A 26,597-nucleotide genomic window follows, 5' to 3' on the forward strand; every position below is an offset into this window, starting at 1 on the left:
TCATATATAACAGTCTCTGCCACAAGAGATGACAGTTTGTCCTGGTCAGTATATTCCATTGGTTATTACCAGATAGACTGGAATGAGTTTAGCTGTAATCCACAAAGCCGCAATGGATATCTGGCAGTTGAATAGATGTGGATGTGACAGCCGCCTAGTCATGTGGTAGCAATACAGGGTTTATGCCAAGTAGTCTCAGCCCGTGTGCAGGCGCTGGTTAGAATAAGCTGCTAGCGCTGATGGTAAAGCTCTATCTGTGGCCAGTACAAAAGCAGCCTCGGTCTGCTCGTGATCGCTGGTGACAAGATGCTGGAATCACTGGGGATAAGTGTATTCCCTGCCAAATGCAGGAGTGCAGGGTGAGCAGCCTTAGTCCAATGGTGAGGGGTAATGATAGCTCACTATTGGAGCTGCTCTCAGAAGTGCAATTGTGGACTATAATTAGCTGGTAGCATGAAGTGTCATATGGGTATAATAAACCATGCAGACAGTAATGTCCAATATATTCTAACACGTTTCTCCGCCGTATTTAATGGCAGTTTCTTCAGAGGGAAAGCATAATTACGCCCCTTTTTATACTGATCTTTTTTTCACCAATATTCGGATTGGTGTGATCGTGCCCTGATGATGACGGCTATTGTACTAGGATAGGGGCAGTCTCCCCACAATGTCTGCATACGAGTGAATATATGCATTTATTTATCTGCACGCAATGTGGGAGCAATTACATCCAACGTGTGTTCAACGTCAGACCCAAAGTTTTCAATCTCCAATATGCCTGTATTACGCTAATGGGACAGTGACAATCGTTACTGACATGGAACCACAACGTTTTTATATTTATAGGGGTCATCGTGACTGTTGCGCTAGCATGGCATTTATTATATTCGCTGCCATTATCTTTCCAGTAGGTCCGAGGGGGGGGTCTTCACCTACCTAACACCATGTGGGCAATGCAGATGTACCCTATACATACTTGTGCTCGTGCTCAAATGATATTGGATCCAATACACTGACAGAAGCTTCTTGATTGGTTGGCTCGTACACAAGGGTTTGGAAGCCTTGTACCTTGTCCTCTGTTAGCAGAACATTAGAAGCGTGTTCTCAGATCCTCCCGGCAGCATAGTGCACCTCATTGCCCACACCTATAGAACTTCTCTGTGTTATCCAATGCGTCTGTATTCTGCAGGCTGACCAGAAAAGCACTAGTGAGTACGTGTACAATTCCATTTGCGTACGTTATTTATGGATTTTGTACTGTCAATTTGCATTTAATAAGCTTTTAAGAGCGACACCTGTGTGTACGGGACCTATGAACTCTGCGCTTTCAGAAAGACTCATCATCCATGGTGAACCCAATGCAAGGGAGCGTAGGGGAAAGCTGCTGCTGATAGTGTTAGGGGGTCTCCGCAGAAGGTACTCCCATGAGCCCTACTTAGCAGATTTCTCCAGATGATTAGACTCTAAAGGATCTATTTACTAAGCAGTGTTAGGAGACAGAGTGAAAAGTGACAAGAAAGTGATAAGGTACCAGCCAATCAGCTCCCAACTGTCATCTCACTGGCTGTGTTTGAAAAATGACAGTTGGGAGTTGATTGGCTGCCACCTTATCACTTTCTTATGACTTTTCACTCTGTCTCCTAACACTGCTTAGTAAATAGACCCCTGAGTTAGGTGAAGGCAGATGTCACACATAGGCCACGCATGGTCGCCTACATGGGAACAAGGGCTCATGACAAAGTCTTACTCATGTCGTGTGCAAACTTTATTCTTTGAACCTTCAATAACGGTTTATTTAATTTCTCTAAATCATTATGCTGAAGCCGGGAATAGAACCACAAACTGCTCGATAATTTCTCCCTGACCGGTTTTCCCACCACACAGCTGCGTCCAGTGCAAAGCAATGAAACTCATTAATGGAGCCCTGTGGAAAAGCTATACCTGACTATGAATATTAATCCAGCCCCGTGTTCCCGTGCATTGAGCAGCTATTATCAGGGTGGTGATAGCAGAGAGAGGATAATTAGTTTATCCTGCCAGAAGCAAGTGAACAGCTGAAACGCTGTCTGGGGGAAAACGCTGATATAACGCATGCGATCGTCCCTATTTTTCGTGTAAAGCTTTTAATTCCCACTTTCCCATTTCCCATGCCCGTCTTACTGCCTCTGTTCAGAAAAAAATGCATTTTGGAATGAAAATGGATCATAGGGGCTGATTCTGATGTAAACGTAATGCTGATACTTACGCAATTCAGCAAAATATCGTCCGACTGCGCACGTGTCAAGAAAATAAATAAAATGATTTATTTAATTTAATTCTGTAGCCCTGGGCAACACAACCATTTTTACGCTGTTACTTCAACTTCCCCCATTATGGCCTCTGAGGTTTAAAATAAAATAAAAAAAACTATTAGAAACACTAATTTATTTGCAAAAGTTGCACTGGACTATGTCAGCCAATCAGACTTTTGCATTCATGTTCTAATGTGCTAGACCGATGAAAGCCAATTGATGATTGGTTACTGTGGTCAGTGCAGTATTGTGGGTGAGCCCTATTTATGTAATATACGGTACAGACCTTCACATGTGTATAGAAGTACAATTGTGCTGAGCTTCTTACAGCATCTCTTCTGTATTAATATCTTATCCTATTATACAATATCAAATTGTTTTTACCCCATTTTGGTCCCTCTGGTTATAAATGGGAGCACGATTCATTACACATTACACACTTATAGCAAGCGGCCATTTTAGTGATTGTTCTTGGAAACAGCTATTTGTGTGTGTCCCCCTCACACGTCGTTCTGCTCCAATGATGCTGGTAACAAGTCTGGGGAGGGTGGGGGTGTGGTGAGAGCCCCCTTTGTGGCAGTGGGACAATACCACCTATGTTACACATCCTTCACAGGTCTGAGCGCAGAAGCCGGGCGGGGAGCGGCCTTTCATCTAACTCCCGAGAGGCCTCTCACTAATGATTAATAAATTACTAAGGGCGGAGTCCAGCTTCAAAGGGGCACATGGAGAGGGCATTTCACTGTACAGGTAGTGGGATAGCTTAAGTGCTGGCAGCTTTTCTATGTGCTGAATATATAATATTGTCCATAGAAGATATCACCTGCATGCACGTACTTTGTTCTTGGTTTGCATATTCCCATGAATTATAGCTGGCTTGTATTAAAAGTTATTGCACTGTATAGAAAAGCTAGCATTGGCCCTTTTTGTGTGGCTGCTGGTAGGGGGTAGCCTATTGATCTTAGGGCCTGAATCAGGGCGGGCGCTGTTTTTTTTAGTTGCGGCCTCCTGGCCGCTCGCATAGCTGTGGGTGACCATCCACAGCTATTGCGAGCGGCCAGGATGATGGTCGCGATGGTCAAGACCATCGCGACCATCGGGCTTGCGACGAGACCCTTGTGGTAGGGTCTCGTTGCCGCATGCCCCAGAGAGCTTCTGGCTCTAATATTGCCGGAAGCTCTCCCACTGACATCACTGGTGATGTCAGTGGGGCCGCCCACAAACGGCAGGCGTTCGCTTCGGAAAACGCCTCTGTTTATGAAGCCATCCCCGGCCACGCCTAAAAACGGGGCGAGCTGTCGATCAACATCGACAGCCACCCCTTTTGTAGTGAGCCACGGAGAGAGTGCTTTTTGTGCTCGGTCACGCCGCGCGTGCGCACTGGGCCACCATCGACCCGCTTGCGAGCAGGTCTGAATCAGGCCCAGAGAGAGAGATCTCTCTCAACTGATCATCTTGGTGAAGCCATGCTGCACTGCAGATGGGGCAGATTTAAAATGTGCAGAGAGATTTAGATTTGGGAGGAGTGTTTCCAAACTGACATATAAATTGTAGAGTAATAATAAAGCTGTGCAGTATTTGTGGGCTACATGGAAAAGCAGCCAGTATTTACCCCACATGTAAAAAAATTCTGTATTTACACCCCTTGCATTGCAACATGGGGCCTGATTCAGACCCGCTCGCGGGTCAATGTTGGGGCAGTGCACATGCGCACGAGGGAGACGCCTCCGTCGTGCGCATGCGCAAGACCCGCATAGCGACGGGCAAGCCGTCGCTATGGGTCTCGCAGCAAAGGGGGCGTGCTGTCGATGGTGAGTGACAGCACGCCCCCTTTGGTGGGCGTGCTGGGGGCGTGGCTGGCCAGAAGGAGGCGTTCCCATGGGAACATCTACCATCTGGGGCCGGCCCCACTGACATCACTGATAGAGCGAAAAGCATTCCTGGGCTTGCGGCAACGAGACCCTACCACAAGGGTCTCGTCGCAAGCCCGATGGTTGCGATGGTCTTGACTGTGGGTGGTCACCCACAGCTATGCGAGCGGCCAGGAGGCTGCTCTAAAAAAGAGAAGGAGGGCACTGATTCAGAGCGAGCGCTCTGAAAGATCGTCCAGCTCTGAATCAGGCCCATGGTTTGTACAGGTTCCCAGCTGAGAGAGATATCTCTCTATTCCGGTTTGTAGCTGAGCTAATTCTCCCTCGGTTTATAAATACCTAATTGCACAGTCATGGAGTAGATGTCAGTGTTTGGTCCCCCCCGAACAGAGATCACTTTGCCTTTGGTGGGGTAAGCTTACTAACTTGGCCAAGCTAGCACTAAGAAGCTCTGGGGCCCATTTATGGCGCACTTTATCATACGCAATGAGTTTTATAGCTCACTGCGTATGATAATGGTGCTCCAGCCAATCAGCTCCCAACTGTTTCATGACATTGTGTATGTTTGTAACATGATCCAGAGCCAGGGCCGTTTCTAGGGGCAGGCGACCCGTGCAATCGCAGGGGGCGCGCCGCCTCCGACCCTGCTGTAGAAACAGCTTGTGAACTGCCGGGTGCCCGCTGAGATTCAGTTACCAGCGGGCGCCCGGCAGAGCAGCCGGATACGGAGGCTCCGGCTTCCGGCTCCCCCTGTGTGAACTATAGGAGGACGTCATGACATCTTTCCCATAGTGCAGAGGAGCAGCCGAGCGGAGCGGACGCCAGAGCGGGGCTGAAGGTAAGTATTACTGTTTTATTTTTTTGTGCAGGCAGTCTTTACTAGGGACATTCCTCTGGGGGCACTTCTGCTGGGGGTGCCACCACTACTGGGGGCACCTGGGCACAGCTACTAGGGACATTACAAGGGGGGCACTTCTACTGGGGGAGACACCACTACTGGGGGCACTCGGGCACTACTACTGGGGACATTACTTGGGGGGCACCACTACTGGGGGCATTACTCAGGGTCCAGGGGCACTACTACTTGGGGCTTTACTACTTGGGGCACTACTACAAAGGGAGCATTACTATTGGGGGCACTAATACAGGGGCATAAATACTGGGGAATTTATACAGGGGGCACTACTATTGGGGGCAATACAACTGGGGACACTACTACTGGGGCACTACAACAGGGACCATTACTACTGGGGCATTACTGATGGGGGCATGACTACAGGGGTCACTACTAATGGGGCATGGCATAGGGGGCACCACTCCTGGGGGCACTACTACTGGGTGCACTGCATAAAGGGCACCACTGCTGTGGGCTCTGCATAAGTTGCACCACCACTGTGGGCACTGCATAAGGGGCATAAATACAGGGGGGGCACTGCATAAGGGGCACAACTACAGGGGACACTGCATAATGGGCACTTTTGCCTGAGAGCCAGTGGGGGGGAAGCCTAAGACCTGTCGGGATGGAATGGTAAGGGAGGGGGCTGGAATGGTAAGGGAGGGGGCTGGAATGGTAAGGGAGGGGCTGGAATGGTAAGGGAGGGGGCTGGAATGGTAAGGGAGGGGGCTGGAATGGTAAGGGAGGGGGCTGGAATGAAGTGTGTATTATGTGAATCTTGTTTTTTCAATGTGTTTTATGTGGTTCTGGATGTAATAATGTATTTGAGGTGGATGTGGTTTTAAAACGTAGTTTATGTGCCTCTGGCTTTTCCAATATATTATGTGGAAGTGGTTTGTTGCCGTGTATTATATGTGGATCTGGCTTGTATTTCAATGTGCTGGGTTCGCTCCCAACGCGACTAAAACCGGGTGTGATGCAAGGTCATACTTCTGCAAATGTCACACCAAAGGCGTGCACACAGCAATGCGGCGTGGGCTTGTGACAGCTTGGCCACACCCCATTTCTGTCTTTTTTTTAGCTACATGTATTTATCAGCACTTTGCCTCTGACAGGTTAGACACCCCTGTACTCAGTAGTCACAGTGGCTGACATTCTGTGGTCTTTCGAGATCACGCTCCCTTACCATGATACCACACCCCCTCACGATGAGGCCACGCCCACTCCGCAATATTACTGCTTCTTGGGGGGGAGCGCATTTTGACTGCTCGCACTGGGAGCCTCAGACCCTAGAAACTACCCTGTCCAGAGCTGCCTAATATGATGGTAGCTTTTTCGGTAGATTCAATTAGCGGCTAGACTTACCGCGCGGTTTCCGCTCTGCCCTGAGTTATTCAATTACTGCTCGCTGCCCCAAGGGTGCACTTAACGTGGAGATACGAGGAAAAATCTGCGTTAAGTGCACCCTCCCTCTGGGGCTCACTGTGCGGGGTATTTACATAACTCTGGCCAAATAACGCAGGTGGAAATGGCTCCAGGCGTTAAACCCAGGATCTGCAGCCGCGCAGTATGTCCAGCCGCTAATTGAATCTGCCCCATTTTAAAACAAAACACATAATAATAGTACAAAGCACAGATGATCCTTACATCACCATAAATACAATTCCATCTTGTTTTGGTAAACAGGCATTGCGGTACTGTCTGGGGACATCCCTGATCGCGTCCTGCCGGTCCTTCTGGCGCATTATGATAGCGGTGCGTCATCCAACACAAAGGCACAAACTCCGGAGACCAGGATGAAGGTGGGAGAGGCACTGATGAGGTGCACCAGAACATTGGGTGAGTGCGCTTACCAGGGGCACATGGGTGACCACCCATCTACCACGTACTTTCATTTGGCTACAAACTCCATCTGTAAAATGTACAAACCAAAGGCCTATTTCACTTTATTATTCTCTGTGTTCCAATAATAAGGCCTGCTGCTTACTGTATGTATGCTGTGCATTTTAGTAAATCTGTTTCAGCAATAAAAATATGTTTATAGGGGATGTAGTTATGTTCCAGGCAGTCAGGATCCTGGCACCAGCTTCCCGACTGCTAACATGCCGACGGTAAGTATTGGGGTTAAGGGGAGGATTAGGGTTAGGGTTAGGCTATGGGGGGGAGAGTTATGTTTAGGCTGCAGGGAAGGAGGGTAGGGTTACGTTACTTAGCAGTAGCTGTCGGTAGTCTAACCCAGTCGAGATGCTGGGATCCTGAAAGCCGGCATCCCGTACCCAACACATTTATAGATGTGGGATAAAAACTGCTGGAAAAAGTGTGAAAACTAAAAGGAAATCATTGATTTTACATATTTTTAGGTATATTTAAAAGCAATCTTCGGTAAAGTTTCAACTTGTTTGATCAGCTTTGTGTCCCACACACTGTACAATGCGGCACTAAGTAATTATTGCTCTGGGCGGTGATATTATATCTGTGATTTTAGATGTTCTGGGGATGTAAGGTGACTTGTTTAGGGCTGTACATAGTACTCTGACATTCCTATGTATATTAATCTCTGCCTCACCTCTAACTTGGAAGACTTTCATAACATGTTGGCTCCTGTGTGCCCGACATCTTGGTTAAAGGAACTCAAAATGTGTCTTACATGTGTACAGGAAAGTACATGTGAAAGTAGATTCTGTTTTAAATAATTTTCTAAAAATCTTTCAGTAGAAGACAATGGGGTAAATGTAACATTATGCAACTTGTAGGCTCTGGCGAGTCTGGCCAATGTTTTTAAGGCGGCAATCATTTAAAAGGCAAAACCAGGTTGTTTTTGCCTCTTAAATGATTACCCCTTTAAGAAGGGCCGAGGCAGCGATGTTCTGCTGGGCAACCACCATTCATGTGGATGTTACTTTGATACGTACCACTTACCTATACATTGTAGCAGACCAAGTACACCCCTTCATGGTAACGGTGTACCCTGATGTCAGAGGTCTCTTTCAGCCGGATAATACACCCTGCCACACTGCAAACATTGTTCAGGAACAGTTTGAGGAACATGACAAAGAGTTCAGTGTGCTGATTTGGCCTCCAAATTCCACAGATCTCAATTCGAAAAACCAGTCTGGGCCACGGGGACCCCACCTCGCAGCATAGGCCAAGGTACACATCAGAACGACGTCCAAAAGGCGTGATGGTCGTTCCAATTTGCCTTCATCCCAGAACACATGATATAAAGCGTACACACTATGCAATCTACCGAACGACGGCACAATATATCATGTGGGAACATTGTATGAAATTCTCCTGTACACACTGTGCAATCATCGTGCAGATCACTGGCAGTTTAGGTGACGTCTTCAGAGGAAAGCTTGGACCAATATATCGTGTGGTCTTCTGGTTGGATGTACACACTGCACGATGTGCACCACATCATTCATGACATCTTCCCATCTGACGTGCAGCTCATCAGCTGTGATGTACGACACACATGAACTCGCGATTGAGTGCGCACACTATGCTATGTGGACAATGTCATTCAAATTTGCCTCAAAACGACAAATGTTCCAATATATATAATGTGTACCCCACCTTACAGGACTTAAAGCATCTGCTGCTATCATCTTGGTGCCAGATACCACAGGACACCTTCCGAGGTCTTGTATAGCCCTTGCCTCAACAGGTCAGATCTGTTTTGGTGGCACGAGGGGGACTTACACAATATTTGGCAGGTGGTTCTAATGTTATGGCTGATGGGTGTATATAGATAGATATATAGTGATCTGAGGGCATAAGCATCAATGTAAGGATACATGTAGATTTCTATGAAGCAGTTGTTGACAACGGAGCATGGAGCCACAGCATATACAGGAGTGAAAGGACAAGTTCAGCAAGGGGTCTGTTACTAATATTCTGCTTGTGTAGGGTACAAAAATGTCGCTATTCAGAATGTCGACATGGACAGGAGGCCAAATGTATACCTTTACAATGGACATTGCCAGAATGTTGATGTTGTGAATGTCCACAGTCAGCATGTCAACCTTGCGGTTTTGCGTTGATGATTTGTGTCCCTGACCACAGCCTATCCCTGACCACAGCCTATCCCTGACCACAGCCTATCCCTGACCACAGCCTATCCCTGACCACAGCCTATGCCTGACCACAGCCTGATCCTAACCTCAGCCTATCCCTGACCACAGCCTGATCCTAACCTCAGCCTATCCCTGACCACAGCCAGATCCTAACCACAGCCTATCCCTGACCACAGCTTAACCCTAATCCAAAAATGAAAAAATTTGTTTGTTCGCATTCTGCATCAGGACAATCTGTATGTATACTTTACTTTTGGGCCTTTGAGCACTCAGTCTAAAGACTACTTAAGTTGCACTTGCCATCAGACTTGTATAACTCTCCCCCTAACATGACAGTTCACCGCACCTCCCAGGTGTGCCAGAAGTGGCTGTCTTGTTCCCTGGGGCTCATTGGAAATTCGATTACAGCTATGGTCATCTTTGATCAATATTGACACCCACTACCGCATTGTACCTACTGCATAAACCAGTACATGTGGGATATATGGAGTGCACAGTGGGCGGCAACCTGTACTATCGGGACATATATCTGAGGTGGCCCATTGTTGTCCTAAAAGAACTGGTCTGCTTCCTCCTATTTTGTGGTATGTCTGCCTCTGCCCGGCATAGCTGTCTGTGTGAGGTCATATAAGAGGATAGGTACTAGTACCCAACTAAACACAGGGTTTTGAATTTTGTACTGAATTCTTATTGTCCAGATAGCTGAATAAGTTGGTTTATTTTCAAGTATTTTCAGTTCCTTGGAGGGAACTGGGGAAAGTCTTGAGGCATGTGTAGGGATCATTAAGTAGATAGGATTAGGTGTGTCAGTAGCTGCCCAATTGATACTGATGCACTTGGTCTTGCCCACTCAAAAAGTTTGAGAATTTGAGTGGAGATAAGGGATTGTGTGAGATCGGGGTGAAGGGCCAATGACAGCGGCACATCCACCCAATGCTGCTGCTTGTTTTATCCAACATCTCTATGCCAGGCTGCTGATCCTTGTAGAAGAGAGGCTGTAAAATATCTGTAGACATTGGGGAGCGGACCCAACCCCCTGCTTGTCACATGAGCTGCATAAGGATGGTGGATGCTGATTACATGGTTTTTATTGCTCCATTTGAAGTTTGAGAGGATACCCTGGAGTTGTTTAACATACTCCGGTAATTCAACAGGATTATAGTGGGGTTGGGTATAAAGGAAAGATGGTCTCAGAGAAATGGAACTAATTTCTGGTCATGATAATTGACAAGCAAACTGGACACATGGGGTTTGCCCTATTGCCTGTGACAGTGTTCCAATGCGTAATACGAAGATACTAGAGGGCAGCGGCCGTCCCTGAGTGGTGCCAGTAGTTGTTTAATTCTCTTCACAATCGATTTGTTGTACATTGTTAGATCTTTATTTAATGAAGAGATAACTTGGGCATGAGGTAGGATGTTTTCCAGCTTAGAGTATAACAGTCGTGGGAACCTGTAATGATTCCTCAGAAAATGTGTAATATGGAGGCAAGTGAGAATATTGGAAGGTGCCGTAATATGACCTCGGCATGCTTTCCTGAGAGAGATTGGGAAATAGGTTCCAGTAACTTGAAGGGAGAATTTGTTTCCTCACACAACTCTTCCCTGAAGGAGACTATGAGATGGCCTCCTGTAATTCCTGTCTAATTACGGGAGAATGATTGGCTTTCATCCATGAGGTATTTCATCATCTTTTCCACACGTATAGTGTAAATCTTGTGTCATTTTGTAGGTTATAGAGGCCTTTATAGTGTGTGTATATAATTATATACACTGAAGTGCCTAAACTCATGGGATAGGTACCTACTATCGTGTAGGATCCCCTATGTTAGGCGAACGTGGTGGCCACACCATTCGTCGGAATTCTCCAGAATTCTCAAACCAATTCCGGACAACTTGGGATGATGACAAGATACATTATCCTGCTGGAATATTCCATCGTTGTGGGGGTACATGAAGTCCATTAAGGGCTGCAAATGGTCATCAAGCGATGCAACGTAGCAGTTACCGGTCAATGTATACCTTCACAATGGACATTGCCAGAATGTTGATGTTGTGAATGTCGACAGTCAGCATGTCAACCTTGCGGTTTTGCATTGATGAATTAAGTGTCCCCAACCACAGCCTACTATCCCTGACCACAGCCTACTATCCCTGACCACAGCCTGATCCTGACCACAGCCTGATCTTGACCACAGCTTAACCCTAACCCAAAAATAAAAAAAAAATCATCTGTTGGCATTCTGTATCGGGGCAATCTGCATGTATATTTAACTTTTTCGCCTTATGGGTCCTGCAATGGTTTGAGTCACTCAGTCTAAAGACTACTTAAGTTGCACTTGCCATCAGACTTGTATAACTCTCCCCCAACATGAAAGTTACCCGCACCTCCCAGGTGTGCCAGAAGTGGCTGTGTTGTTCCCTGGGGGTCATTGGAGATTGGATTACAGCTATGGTCATCCATGATCAACATTGACACCCACTACTGCATTGTACATGTACATAAACATGTACAGTGCATCCGGAAAGTATTCACAACGCTTCACTTTTTCCACATTTTGTTATGTTACAGCCTTATTCCAAAATGGAATAAATAAATTTTTGTCCTCAAAATTCTTCACACAATACCCCATAATGGCAACGTGTAAAAAGTTTTTTCTTTAGATTTTTGGAAATTTAATAAAAAAAAAAAATCACATGTACATAAGTATTCACAGCCTTTGCCATGAAGCTCAAAATTGAGCCCAGGTGCATCCTGTTTCCACTGATCATCCTTGAGATGTTCCTACAGCTTAATTGGAGTCCACCTGCATGCTTTCCTGAGAGAGATTGGGAAATAGGTTCCAGTAACTTGAAGGGAGAATTTATTTCCTCACACAACTCTTCCCCTGAAGGAGACTATGAGATGGCCTTCTGTAATTCCTGTCTGGTTATGGGAGAATGATGGCTTTCATCCATGAGGTATTTCATCATCTTTTCCTCCCGTATAGTGTAAATCTTATGTCGACTAATTTTGTAGGTTATAGAGGCCTTTATAGTGTGTGTATATAATTATATACACTGAAGTGCCTAAAGTCATGGGAGAGGTACCTACCATTGTGTAGGACCCCCTATGTTAGGCGAACGTGGTGGCCACACCATTCGTCGGAATTCTCCAGAATGCTCCCTAAACCAACTCTGGACAACTTGGGATGATGACAAGGTGCATTATCCTGCTGGAATATTCCATTGTGGGAGTACATGAAATCTATTAAGTGCTGCAAATGGTCATCAAGCGATTCAGTGTAGCAGTTACCGGTCAATGTCATGTTCAGACGGGCCAGCGGACCCAACCCATGCCATGTGAACGCATCTCACACCATTATGGAACCAGCACCAGCCTGCACGGTGCCTTGTTGACAACTGGAGTGTATGGCATTATAGGATTCTGTGCCAAACACCGTATCCTTACATCAGCCCGAAACAACTGGAATCAGGATTCAACGAACCGCGCCACATGTTGGCAGTATTCTAGGGTCCAATTAGCGACATCATGAGCCCAAGTGAGGTGCTGTGTCTGGTGTCGTAATGTTAAAAGGGGCACTCGGCTGAGTCTTCTCCTATATCCCACGGAAACTAAAGAACGTTGCACTGACCTGCTGGATATGCGTCTGGTACCTCCTGCATTGAATGTCGTGTGTGATTTGAGCAGTGGCGTAACTTCATCCCAGGTGCCCGGAGGCAAGATAAATGTTGGTGCCCCCCCCCAAACTAAAATGTACCACCCCCCAGCACCTATGCCAGCCCCAGCTGCCGCCGCCCCCCTTATGCAGTTCCTTTTATATAATGCCCCCAGTAGTGGTCCGCCTATGTAGTGCTCCCCAGTAATGGTCCCCCTATGCAGTACATCCAGTAGTGAGCCCCCGGTAGTTGCCCCCAGTAGTGAGGCCCCTTGTAGTTGCCCCCAGTAGTGAGCCCCCGGTAGTTGCCCCCAGTAGTGAGCCCCCGGTAGTTGCCCCCAGTAGTGAGCCCCCTTGTAGTTGCCCCCAGTAGTGAGCACCCTGTAGTTGCCCCAGTAGTGAGCACCCTGTAGTTGCCCCCAGTAGTGAGGCCCCTGTAGTTGCCCCCAGTAGTAGGCCCCTGTAGTTGCCCCCAGTAGTAGGCCCCTGTAGTTGCCCCCAGTAGTAGGCCCCTGTAGTTGCCCCCAGTAGTGATGGCCCGCACCGCGCGCACACACACACAAAAAAACAAACAAACACTTACCTTTATCCCCGCTCCACTGCTGCTGCCATCCATCCCATGTGTCTGCTCCTCGGCACTATGGGAGTGACGTTATGACGTCACTCCCATAGTACACTGCGGGACCCGGAAGACGGAGGGAGCTCCGTCCTCCGGCTACCGCCAGGAGGATAGGAGCCGGGCGCCCGCTGGTAACACAGCGGGCGCCTGGCAAATGGAGGGTGCAGGGGTGCGACCGCACCCCTTGCTCCCTCCGTAGTTACGCCAATGGAGGTGGAGCGCCATTCAGCGGCGCTCCTTCTCCATGCAGCTCCCGGGGACAATGGAGCCAGGTGCCCCCTTCAGTGCTGACGCCCGGCGGCAAATGACTCCATTGTCTCCGGGAGTTACGCCACTGGATTTGAGCCAGTGTCGCTTGTATGTTACCACGGACAATTCTGACCAGACGAGCTGGTCATGATCATTAAGCACCCGTGGTCGGCCACTGCGCTGCCACGGTGCGAGGTAATGCCTTCCATGAGGTATTCCCGGTTCACACGTGACACCGTAGATCAAGGAATGTTGAATGTCCCATCCGCTAACATGCCCCGTTCGAACTCCGATAACTCACATCGCCTATATATACAGTATATATGGAATGAAGGTGCGGCCCTCCTAGCTTAATAAATGCTCCTTGCGGCTGGATATAGTGTCAACGTTTCAGTCTTTTATAAACCCCTTCGCTCCATTGACTTTACCTGTAAGGGGACTTTTTTCATTTTTTGGAGCACGACTGAGAAAGTGACACCTTTTGCTTTCTGTTGGTTCAATGTACACAAACTTTGTTTAAGGCACAAAATTCTTAATAATGTTGTATAAAATGACCTGCAGGCTGTGTGTATAAGGTGTATAGGAAACATAATTGCATTCTGTGTTTAGATTTGGGTCCCATTCCCAATATATCTCATTATGGTATGCAAATTTGTATATTCTCCCTGTGCTTGCGTGGGTTTCCTCCGGGTACTCCGGTTTCCTCCCACACTCCAAAAATATACTGGTAGGTTAATTGGCTCCCAACAAAATTGACCATAGTGTGTATGTGTGTGCGCATGTGATAGGGAACTTAGGGCCTGATTCAGACCCACTCGCGAGCGGCTGTCCGCTTGCAAGTGGGTCGATGGTGTGCACTGCGCATGCGCACGACGGAGGGAGCTCTGTCGTGCGCATGCGCGAGACGCGACGAGCGAAGGACTTTCCTTCACTCGTTGTGTCTGATCAAAGGGGGCGTGCTGTTGATGTTGATTGACAGCACGCCCCCTTTGGTGGGCGTGCCTCCCAGACAGGGGCGTTCCCAAGGGAACGCCTACCGTCAGAAGCCGGCCCCACTGACATCACTAGTGATGTCAGTGGGACTGATAGAGCCAAAATCACTCCGGGCCTTGCGGTTGAGAAACTCAACCGCAGGCTTCGGCTCGCAGTGGCGATGGTCGCGATGGTCAAGACCATCGCGACCATCAACCTGCACGCTCGTATATGCTGTGGGTGGTGACCCACAGCTATACGAGCGTCCAGGAGGACGCTCCATAATTATGGAGGTGGGCCCTGATTCAGAGCGAGCGCTCTGGTCAGAGCGTCCGGCTCTGAATCAGGGCCTTAGATTGTAAGCTCCACTGGGGCAGGGACTGTTGTGAATGGTAAGATATTCTCTGTACAGCGCTGTGGAATATGTGTGCGCTATATAAATAACTGGTAATAAATAATAATAATAATAATAAATATTCCAAAATACCGAAAAGTCCGATATCTCAAATACTTCTGGTCCCAAGTAATTTGAATATGAGACACTCAACCTGTATATATAATATGTAAAAAGGCCTATGTAAATAAGTTTACCCCTTATATATTTGGATGAAGCGTTGGCACGATTCAATGTGAATTGTTTCATGGCGCACTGGTACCTCCTATTCACTGGGATGTGGGAGGCCGGGCCGGCATCTCGGAAGGGCAGGACAATCCCTGACATTTCAGGGGAGGAGGTTAAGTATAATATATGTCAAGTTTTTTAGTTTTTTTCTTCTGTTTCATTTAGTTTTGAAATGTGCATTGTCATACTAATTCATAGCATAAAACATCCCTGTCTATGCATTAGACAATATATTGTGTAAACTAACAATGAAAACGGAATTTCCTGAGGACATTTGGGTGAAGAAGTTGTTTTGCTCTTAGGGAGAGTAACATCCTGGGTGTGAGACTTTACAGTTCCTCATGGTGAGTCTTAGTTACTCGGAAGGGGGAAAGAGTGACGGGGGGGGGGGACAAGGAAAGGGGTGGGAGAGAAAGTAAAAGATGTACATATATAAGTGTGTGTGTGTATATATATATATATATATATAAATGTAAAAGATGCTTGTATATATGTGTGTGTTTGTGTGTATATATATATATATATATACACACACACACACACACACACACACACACAGTCAGGCCATTGTGGTGGTGAATAGAGGCCAAAATATAAAAATTCAGTCAATGTCCCAATATTTATGCACCTGACTATATATATAATATTTGTGTATATATATTTATATATAGAAAAGTAAAAGAAGTGACGGTTAATGCGCCGGATGGTTGATATATCTGTGATTAGTAAATATTTAAGATGTAGAAAGTCTGAGAAAAACTTGTATGAATACACCCCCTGTATTGTTTATGTTAAGGTGGCAGCTGTGTCCAAGAGGAATAGAGCTGTGGTTATCCAGCCCTGAGAGAGAAATGTATAACGATATACTTGGATATTAGCACCTTCTGGTGTTTAGAATGTATATATGGAACATTGATTATCACATCAAACATAGATAAAGAAATGCATCTTAAAAGCTGGGCATCCACTACACAGTCTTCTGTCAGATATCTGTCCAATCTGGCTGGTTGGAATGAAAACCTGGTAATGTATGAGAGCCAATGACAATCGTCCATATGCTCACAAACACTGGAAAACAGACAAAAATGGTCGTTCAGACAAATTGGTTAAAACACACAAATGTAACCAATTTGACCAATCATTTTTGCCCATTTTCCAGTGTTTAAGACCATATGGTCGATTGTCATTGGCTCCCATACATTACCAGGTTTTCATTCCAACCAGCCAGATTGGACAGCTATCTGACAGATAATTGTATAGTGGATTTGAAAAAATCTCTTATCTTAGTCTCATAAAGTTCATCTTAGGCAGACAAGGTTAGCTATTTATATATACATGGAATCAGTATGATATACCGGCGGACGGGATGTCGGTGGTCAGAAGACTGACAACGGCATCCCGATGTGCAAGATACCAACAAGGGCTGGTAAGTAGGCTAACCCTCCCCCGGCGGTGCCTGTCCCTAACCTCCCCCCGGTGGTGCCTAAACCTAACCCCCCATCCCCGGCCTGGGCTGACTAGTTAGGGGGGATGAATGCTTTGGCCAGGGGACCCCATCAAGTGTCCCCCCTGGCTGTGGCATTACCCCCCTGCTAGTGGAGCCTGGTGCAGGTTCATCAAATATGGGGGACCCCTACATGTTTTCATTCCAAGTTCCATTGCGCTTCATACACAGATACACAAGTGTCACATATCACATTAATGATCACAGTCTGCTGCTGCGTCCTAGTCGCATCGCATTGCGACGTAGCTGCATTTTCCACATAAAATATACCCTATGCTAGCAGTGTAGCACGGGACCTGGCAGCTCTCTTGGCATGTCACGCTGCATGGCTTATTGAGGTTAGATGTATGAGGACACGTCTGTATATTACCATTATCCTGTTTGGGGTCAAGTGCAATAACCGCTTCCAGGAGTAACAGGGACATTTACACATTAGGGCAAAGACTTAAATAAGCTGAAATGTCCTGAAAAACCTAAACTTTCTTGTGCTTCATTCAATAGACAAACACACCCAGACCCAAGCTAAGCCACCTCCAACATGGCTGTCCAGTCACTGACCCAAGCTAAGCCACCTCCAACATGGCTGTCCAGTCACTGACCCAAGCTAAGCCACCTCCAACATGGCTGTCCAGTCACTGACCCAAGCTAAACCACCTCCAACATGGCTGTCCTGTCACTGTAATAGAATAAGGGCACCTAGCTAGACTGTTGGAAATAGGGTCACAGTGGGAACATGTAACTTGGGTCATGTATAGAACAACCTCAGTGCAGAGGTAGTGGGTAGCAAACCCTAATCCAGGCTGACTCCCTTCCCCCTGTCATGCACATACCATTAGGCTGTACAGTCGTTGCCTTTCCCAGTGGTCTCTGCAATGGAAAATCCCCTGGGGATCTGCACGGGGAGGCTGCTGTGAGCCGTATGGATGTATATAAGTATAAAATGTATATGTGTAATTATTAGGCATTGCCTTTATAAATCCCTGTATGAATTTGACTATATAGATATTTATGCTGTTATTTGTGGTGATGTGTCTATAAATACCCCACTTGCGTGTTGTATAGCGTGACAGCATGCTGCTTTTCTGTTTTACTGTAGATGTTGTTATGGTAACCTGATTGTATAATAACAGGTCCTAGTCAATAACGTGCACTTGTAATGTTCTCACAATCAGTGTCATATGGAACTGTAAGTGTATGAGCCTTAGACAGGCGCTCCTTACTGAGGCTTTATGTGGCTGCAGCGTGTTCCTTCAGCATTAGGGGGATTCCATGTTACAGTCCTGGGAGTTTTGCAGTTACCTTTAGTTCTCAGGTTCCAATACCTCTAGTGCAGGGATGGGGAACCTCCTGGCCGGGGGCCGCATAAGGCCCCCGGAATGATTTGGTCTGGCCTTCAGAGCTTTTTTCTGCTAGCCTCATTTGTACCTAGAATGTCACCCTGTAGCCAGAATCTATGCAGCAGTGCTGCCTGGAGCGTCGTTAGGATGCTTCAGATTGTCACACCGCTGCCCTTACAGCTCCCCGGAACATCCTCAGGATGCTTCGGGCATTGCTGTAATCATCAGTGATTGTGGCCACGCCCCATGTGACATCACACGGAGGGGGCATGGCCTAGACCAGGCAGCAAATAATGTTATATATATCAAAATGGCCCTCGGCAGAAAAAAGGTTCCCCATCCCTGCTCTAGTGTATATTCTAATAGTCTATACTGTGATAACACATTGGGCCTCATTCAGGGGTGGGCGCAGTAGCAGCTGGGACTGCGGTTTCTTACACAGCCGTGACTGCATCTTTATGCTAATGCCGCAGCCGACAGGCTTCATACCAAGATGCCCATTGGCTGCAGCACTAATCCATCCCTGTGCGTATTAAGTAGTGTTCACGCTAAGCTGTTTTAGCAGGGCGCCACGCTGTGTCCGATTTCAAAATGGCAAAATGTGCCCTGCCCTTATGGTGGCGCCCTGCTGAAACAGCCTGCCGGGTGCTGTCCCCACCCACGGGCCACAGTATCCCAAGGAGCGGGGGCAGTTGCAGTGCAGAGCGATGAGGTGAGAGCTTGGGGGCAGCCCAGCATGTCTGTAAGTGGTGGGTACGCCCCTAAGAGTGATGAAAAGAGGGAGTGTCTTAAGGATATGTCCATTTTTCTGGTGACCACGCCCCCTTTTTCGGCATGCGCACAAGTGCCCTTTTTATGTTCCGGCACACAATTAAGATACACCATCGGTCGAACCATCGAAGATTGCATCAGCCTTATGGTGGTGTAGAATCTACTTCTGAACATGGCTGAACACATCACGTCTGCATCTGGCTAGCCCCTCGCACCTGTTATGCAAATTCGATCTGCATCAATGAGCGGCAACCATCGGGACGATTGCGCAGTTCGGATACATGCGCTCACCTCTGACTCGGGAACATCGTCAAACGTTGTGAGCATAACTGCTTACAGCCTGGATCCAGCTCACGTGCAAATATTACAGCGGCAGTGGTCAGCCCTGTCTCACGGTTATAAGGAAAACGTATTTGTTCTCTTAAAATAAGATACTCCCTAAAGGGTGGTTAATTAAAATACAACGAAACTTAATAAAACACCAAGATACATTTACATTCCATTCCATTGCTTGCAGGGGACATGGTTCTCCGGCACAAAGATGCTCTGGTTAACGTCTTTCTGAGAGGTTCCCGGGATCCGGACAGCTCGGTGAGGGCTAGCAGCCTTTCCAACCTTGGTGAGCTCTGCCAGCAGTTACAGCTCTCGCTGGGAACTATCATCCATGAGGTAGGTTACAGATGTCTTATCGGTGATTCTCTCTAGCCCCACAATAAGGGTAAGGTCACAAGGGTGTTTTAGAACTCTGGTGTCCTGGCCAGGAATCAAGTGTCCTAAAGTGATGATCTGTCCAGTCGGCGAAACGCGGAAGATAATGGAGAAAGCCGTTTTCCTGCCCCATCATAGCGATTCTGCATGCCTCACTTAGTGGGATTGCGATGGTGTGAGAGGGGGAACCACATTCCTGATTTACATTGTTGCACTGAGATGGTGAATTTTCATCATGTCATCACTTTAGAAAGCTGTGGCGTACTGGTAGAAAGCTGACGCATTTCAGAAACACTGACGTGACCTTACTCTAAGGAAACTGCTCTCTACAACTTGTATCTGTACATAGCTTAGATTTATTTCCTCTTCTTCAGGTCAGCTCCTGTTTATCAGCTGTGATTAGTACTGATCCAGAGGCCCAGGTGCGAAGGGCGGCCATTCACGTTGTCGTCCTGCTCCTGAGAGGGCTGAGTGAGCGAGCCACAGAGGTAAATATGTTTTAGAATTAATGATTTACCTAAACGCCTTAGGGGCATATTAATTAGCCGTGAAAAGCCGTTTTCGGCGGAAAAGTATCGCTGATGACGTCATTTCGCCAGGCGAAAACTTATCCCCGTATTCAATTCCAAAGACTTTTCACGTACGCGGAAAGTCAATGCATTGGAATAGGTGAAAAACATTTGCCTATGAAAGCAGGCGAAAAAAGTGCAGAATTGCGGTTTTGTGGTGCAGAGGTGGGGAAACCACCCTGCACCCTTGGGACAGCCCCCCAAAGGTAAACTGCGCCAAAAAAAATCCATTAAAAAAAATGAATAACATCCCCAAAAATTACTTTGAAAAAGGGGGCGATAAAGTACATAGTTGGGGTGCATGTACCCCAAATTTGCTGGGACTAGTTATTTTCTCAGAAAAAATTGCTAAATGCCATTCTTCACCACTTGTGCAAAGACGCTAATTAGCAGCTATTGAGAGCATTTAAGTACCCCAAATAGCTTCAGTAGGGCTGGGGGCATCTACATTGGTCCCAAATGTTAGAGCATCTTTTGGGGGGTGTCAGGGTAATTTCCCCAAATTTGACCCAAATTTGACAGCACTTTTTGCCTGTTTGAGTTTCCCTCGGGTCCTGTTTTCGCATCCTTTGGAATTGAATAGGGCGAAAAGCGGGGCCGCACACGAAAAGTTTTCGCCACCAATACACTCGACGTCGGCGAAAAGTACGGCAGGCGAAACCTTTCCAACTTTTCGCGTCTAGTTGAATATGCCCCTTAATGTTACAATGTGTCTTTAGGATTGTCCTTGTTCCGAGCCTGTATATGTGGCACCAGGCTGTCATTGAGCGAGGCTGGGAATCCTTTGTTTTGCTTCTCAGTATGATTACTGCCTTCAGAGAAAGCAGAAACCTCTGTATTGTCAATGGAATATGCAGAAACATAACCACCAAGCCAACCATTCTTATACCTACGAGGTGAATGGAATCTGGCAGCTGTACAGAGCAGCCCCAGACCTGTGCTGCACAATTCAGTTACTGTTAGATCCTGGTTACACCAAACCTATCAGTGCTGGCAACACACAAACGAGCACTAGATGGATGAAAGCTAATTGCTGATTGGCTGCTGTGGTTTTACTGCAGATTTTCACTGCTGAACAAGGTAAATAACTCTGACGTTATCCTAAACTTTATCAGGGTCTTTCTTGTTAAAAATAAAAAACCCCAAAAATGGTTAGAAAAACATAAAAAATAGACCGCTGTCATCCTTTATACCCTCAGACTGAGGATATGTTTCGATGAAGCATAAATAACACCCGAATAGCAACATATTGGATCTGCTACCCAATGATTGAAGAGCTGGACCCTATAGTGGTTTAGGCCCCTTCCCACATGCATTTGTCAAAAGTGCCCAAAAAATTAGGACTGGTTGGGGTAATCCACGCCCTACTGGGCCTTAGGGTGGAGCATAGGTTGCCTAATGGATGTTCTGGCTATGAATATCCTTTTTCTCACCCTAACATCTTATGTACAGAGACAGCTCTGGACTTTCTGCGTACATTGGAGTACAGAAGACATATCTGGGGCACCTATAATCTAGGAGGGGTTGGGTATGGGATGCCTGTGGTCAGAATACCAACAGCGGCATCCCGACAGTCAGAATTCCGACCCAACTAGGTAAGTACCCTAACCCTCCCCTCCCGCAGCCTAATCCTAACCCCCTGCAACCTAACCCCTCCCTGCCTCCTAACCCTCCCCCCATACCTGCAGCCTAACCCTCCCCCTAGTACCTAAACTTAACCCTTTCCCTACCGTTTGGATGCTGGCGATCAGGATCCTGCTGTCGAGATACCGGCAGGGGCGTTTCTAGAGAGGAGGGGGCCCATGTGCAGTCTCCTACACGGTCCCCCTCCTCTCTGCCCGGCGGGCAGCAGCGCACCGAGCTGTGTGCGGCCAGCGCCAGAGTTATAGACTGTGGGCACTAGAGTGTGCCCAGAGTCTATAGCGTATGCACAGGTCACTGGGAAAATGGGCGTGCCGGCCATTGTCCCTGTACAGCGCATGCGCAAACGACGGGAAAATGGCCGCCATGGCAATTTTCCAGTCGTTTTACAGCGCCGGACGCCCCCGCCGACGTGGGACTCCGGAGAGGTAAGTATTATTATGGATGCAGGGTGTGTGGTGCGGGGCTGATTACACTTTGGGGTTTCACTAATTGATTGATAGAAAGTGATTTGTTCTAAGCTGCGTCATTTGTTTTATGGTTTTTTTTTCTTCAAAATGTCTGAAATGTGGTTTTAGTCACATTTTAAACCTCTTAGTTGGCAGCAAAAGCCCCCTTATTTTTTAGCTAGAAACCCCATCCCATAACCAGTAATACGTCATATTTAAAATTTTATTAACTGTTCCATTATAGGCTTTCCTCAGTTACATTTTTTCTTTCAACGCTTGAATCATTTGCTAATGTCATGTTATGGAAATGAATGTCCTGTCCTTTCAGTACTACAGTAATGAGATGCCACTAGTGCAGGAATTACTGTAACATGTTTCATTGTACAGATTATAAATACAGAGCTGGTCCCGTTGTTTAATCCTTACCCTTATAGGTTACTGCGAGACAGTCATGTGACAGCGTTGTGTAATCCTTAACCTTATAGGTTACTGCGAGACAGTCTTGTTACAGAGCGTTGTGTAATCCTTACCCTTATAGGTTACTGTGAGACAGTCATGTTACAGAGCATTGTGTAATCCTTACCCTTATAGGTTACTGCGAGACAGTCATGTTACAGAGCGTTGTGTAATCCTTACCCTTATAGGTTACTGCGAGACAGTCTTGTTACAGAGCGTTGTGTAATCCTTACCCTTATAGGTTACTGTGAGACAGTCATGTTACAGAGCGTTGTGTATTCCTTACCCTTATAGGTTACTGCGAGACAGTCATGTTACAGAGCGTTGTGTAATCCTTACCCTTATAGGTTACTGCGAGACAGTCTTGTTACAGAGCGTTGTGTAATCCTTACCCTTATAGGTTACTGCGAGACAGTCATGTTACAGAGCGTTGTGTAATCCTTACCCTTATAGGTTACTGCGAGACAGTCTTGTTACAGAGCGTTGTGTAATCCTTACCCTTATAGGTTACTGTGAGACAGTCATGTGACAGCGTTGTTTAATCCTTACCCTTATAGGTTACTGCGAGACAGTCATGTTACAGAGCGTTGTGTAATCCTTACCCTTATAGGTTACTGTGAGACAGTCTTGTTACAGAGCGTTGTGTAATCCTTACCCTTATAGGTTACTGTGAGACAGTCTTGTTACAGAGCGTTGTGTAATCCTTACCCCCATAGGTTACTGCGAGACAGTCTTGTTACAGAGCGTTGTGTAATCCTTACCCTTATAGGTTACTGCGAGACAGTCTTGTTACAGAGCGTTGTGTAATCCTTACCCTTATAGGTTACTGCGAGACAGTCTTGTTACAGAGCGTTGTGTAATCCTTACCCCCATAGGTTACTGCGAGACAGTCTTGTTACAGAGCGTTGTGTAATCCTTACCCTTATAGGTTACTGCGAAACAGTCTTGTTACAGAGCGTTGTGTAATCCTTACCCTTATAGGTTACTGCGAGACAGTCATGTTACAGAGCGTTGTGTAATCCTTACCCTTATAGGTTACTGCGAGACAGTCTTGTTACAGAGCGTTGTGTAATCCTTACCCTTATAGGTTACTGTGAGACAGACTTGTTACAGAGCGTTGTGTATTCCTTACCCTTATAGGTTACTGCGAGACAGTCTTGTTACAGAGCGTTGTGTAATCCTTACCCTTATAGGTTACTGCGAGACAGTCATGTTACAGAGCGTTGTTTAATCCTTACCCTTATATGTTACTGCGAGACAATCATGTGACAGCGTTGTGTAATCCTTACCCTTATAGGTTACTGCAAGACAGTCATGTGACAGCGTTGTGTAATCCTTACCCTTATAGGTTACTGCGAGACAGTCTTGTTACAGAGCGTTGTGTAATCCTTACCCTTATATGTTACTGCGAGACAATCATGTGACAGCGTTGTGTAATCCTTACCCTTATAGGTTACTGCGAGACAGTCATGTGACAGTGTTGTGTAATCCTTACCCTTATAGGTTACTGCGAGACAGTTATGTGACAGCGTTGTGTAATCCTTACCCTTATAGGTTACTGCGAGACAGTTATGTGACAGCGTTGTGTAATCCTTACCCTTATAGGTTACTGCGAGACAGTCTTGTTACAGAGCGTTGTGTAATCCTTACCCTTATAGGTTACTGCGAGACAGTCATGTGACAGCGTGGTGTAATCCTTACCCTTATAGGTTACTGCGAGACTGTCTTGTTACAGAGCGTTGTGTAATCCTTACCCTTATAGGTTACTGCGAGACAGTCTTGTTACAGACCGTGGTGTAATCCTTACCCTTATAGGTTACTGTGAGACAGTCATGTTACAGAGCGTTGTGTAATCCTTACCCTTATAGGTTACTGCGAGACAGTCATGTTACAGAGCGTTGTGTAATCCTTACCCTTATAGGTTACTGCGAGACAGTCATGTTACAGAGCGTTGTGTAATCCTTACCCTTATAGGTTACTGCGAGACAGTCATGTTACAGAGTGTTGTGTAATCCTTACCATTATAGGTTACTGCGAGACAATCATGTGACAGCGTTGTGTAATCCTTACCCTTATAGGTTACTGTTAGACAGTCATGTTACAGAGCGTTGTGTTGACAATAAAATTCCTTTCAAAGGAAATCTGTTAGGAAAATATTTTTTAATATATAAAATTAAGCAATATATTAAAAATTACACAAGTTTTTAGGCGCTCACTGAGCAAGGCGGGCACATGGAAAATTTGCAACCAATCAGATCTGTCTTGATTTATATCCTATTACAATGGTTCTCGAACTCGGTAAGGACCCTACACATTTTCCAGGTCACCCAGCAGGTGCACAGGTGTAATCATTACTCACTGACACATTTTAAAAGATCCACAGGTGGAGCTAATTATTTCACCTGTGATTCTGTGAGGAGACCTGGAAAACATGCACTGTTTGGGGTCCTGAGGGCTGAGTTTGAGAACTTGTGCCCTATTAGATTTGATTAGACTATGATCAGACTAAGGACCTCATTCAGAGCCGCTCGCAAAATGCGAGCACTCGCTCTGAATGAGGGCGGCCGCATCCATTTTCTGATCCGGCCTCCTGGCTGCTCGCTAGGCTGTGGGTTACCACCCACAACTTTAACGAGCGACCAAGATGATGGTCGCGATGGTACAGACCATCGCGACCATCGGGGCTTGCGACGAGACCCATGTGGTAGGGTCTCATCTGCCGCAAGCCCCAGAGAGCTTTTGGCTCTAATAGAGCCGGAAGCTCTCCCACTGACATCACTGGTGGCAGGCATTCGCTTGGGAACGCCTCTGTTTGTGATGCCACCCCCCCCGCCACGCCTACAAAATGGGGCGAGCTGTCGATCAACATCGACAGCCGCCCCTTTTGTAGTGAGCCACGGAGCGAGAGAATTTCTCTCTCGCTCTGGAGCTTGCGCACGCGCAGTACGCCCGCTGCGCGTGTGCACAGTCAAACATCGATCCGCTTGCGAGCACGTCTGAATGAGACCCTAAGTTCATTGGCAGATTACCGCAATTTCTGTGCATGTGGTCACCTGCCAATCGCAATAAGGCATTGTGACTAGAGATGAGCAGTTTGGTTTCGGCTCAGATCTTCCTGCCCTGTTCGGATCCCAGAACGAGGCAAAATGTAATCTTTCACGGACATCTCGACACAGAGATCCGAACTCTGGGCCTGATTCAGAGCCGCTCGTAAGCGGCCGCTCGTTCGTTCCGACCGATGTTCGCACAACTGCGCATGCGTACGGATTTTAATATGCATGCGCGAACCAGTCAGTGCGGCCGAAAATCGTGTGCTCGCTAAATAGCAAATGCCTGCTATTTTGAGTGACAGAATGAGGCGTATGTGGGTGGTAACAGGGGAAGGTGCTTGAAAACGGGGAGTGGAGATCAGAACGCAGGCGTGCCTAAAGGTCAAAACGGGCGTTTTAAGGGTGTGCATAATTACTAAAGCAGCATCATCGACCACGTCACTTGGTTGTTTTATAGTTAGAACTGCTTGCATGATTGTGGTAGGAAAAACCAACCACAAGAATAGCGAGCAGTTCATACGCCGTCCGATGTACTCGATTAATCTAATATATAGCGGACATGATGTATTATGCGAGCGGCCAGGGGGCGTTTTTTTCAAAATTACGTTTGCATGGTTTGTTCGCTCGTTCAGACATAGAGGCGTGAACAGACCGCAAAGAGCGAACGGTTAATTTAAATAGCCAGCCCCTTTTTCTGGACAAGCGAGCGCAAATAGCGTCCGGCTTTGAATCAGGCCCTCTGTGGGAAGATCCCAGCCAAAACCAGAGTTCTCATCTCTAATTGAAACCGATTGGACATAGGGCCTGCTTCAGCGGCTGCGATCACACAGGCAGGTCTGCTGCGAAAATATGCTAA

General features: G+C 46.8%; 1 protein-coding gene across 1 annotated transcript in view; it reads left to right on the forward strand.

Moving 5' to 3' along the window:
• The window catches only part of LOC148502728 (transport and Golgi organization protein 6 homolog), a 106,487-nt gene that overhangs the window by 70,254 nt on the left and 9,636 nt on the right, over nucleotides 1-26,597 (forward strand). The window contains exons 10-12 of the mRNA XM_088449432.1: nucleotides 6,744-6,896; nucleotides 19,386-19,537; nucleotides 19,951-20,064. Of these exons, the coding sequence (XP_088305558.1) occupies nucleotides 6,744-6,896; nucleotides 19,386-19,537; nucleotides 19,951-20,064 (419 nt within the window). The remainder of the gene's footprint in view (nucleotides 1-6,743; nucleotides 6,897-19,385; nucleotides 19,538-19,950; nucleotides 20,065-26,597) is intronic.

Source organism: Taudactylus pleione, unplaced genomic scaffold (genome assembly GCF_031769625.1).
Source record: "Taudactylus pleione unplaced genomic scaffold, aTauple2 ptg000484l, whole genome shotgun sequence".
Classification (NCBI taxonomy): domain Eukaryota; kingdom Metazoa; phylum Chordata; class Amphibia; order Anura; family Myobatrachidae; genus Taudactylus; species Taudactylus pleione.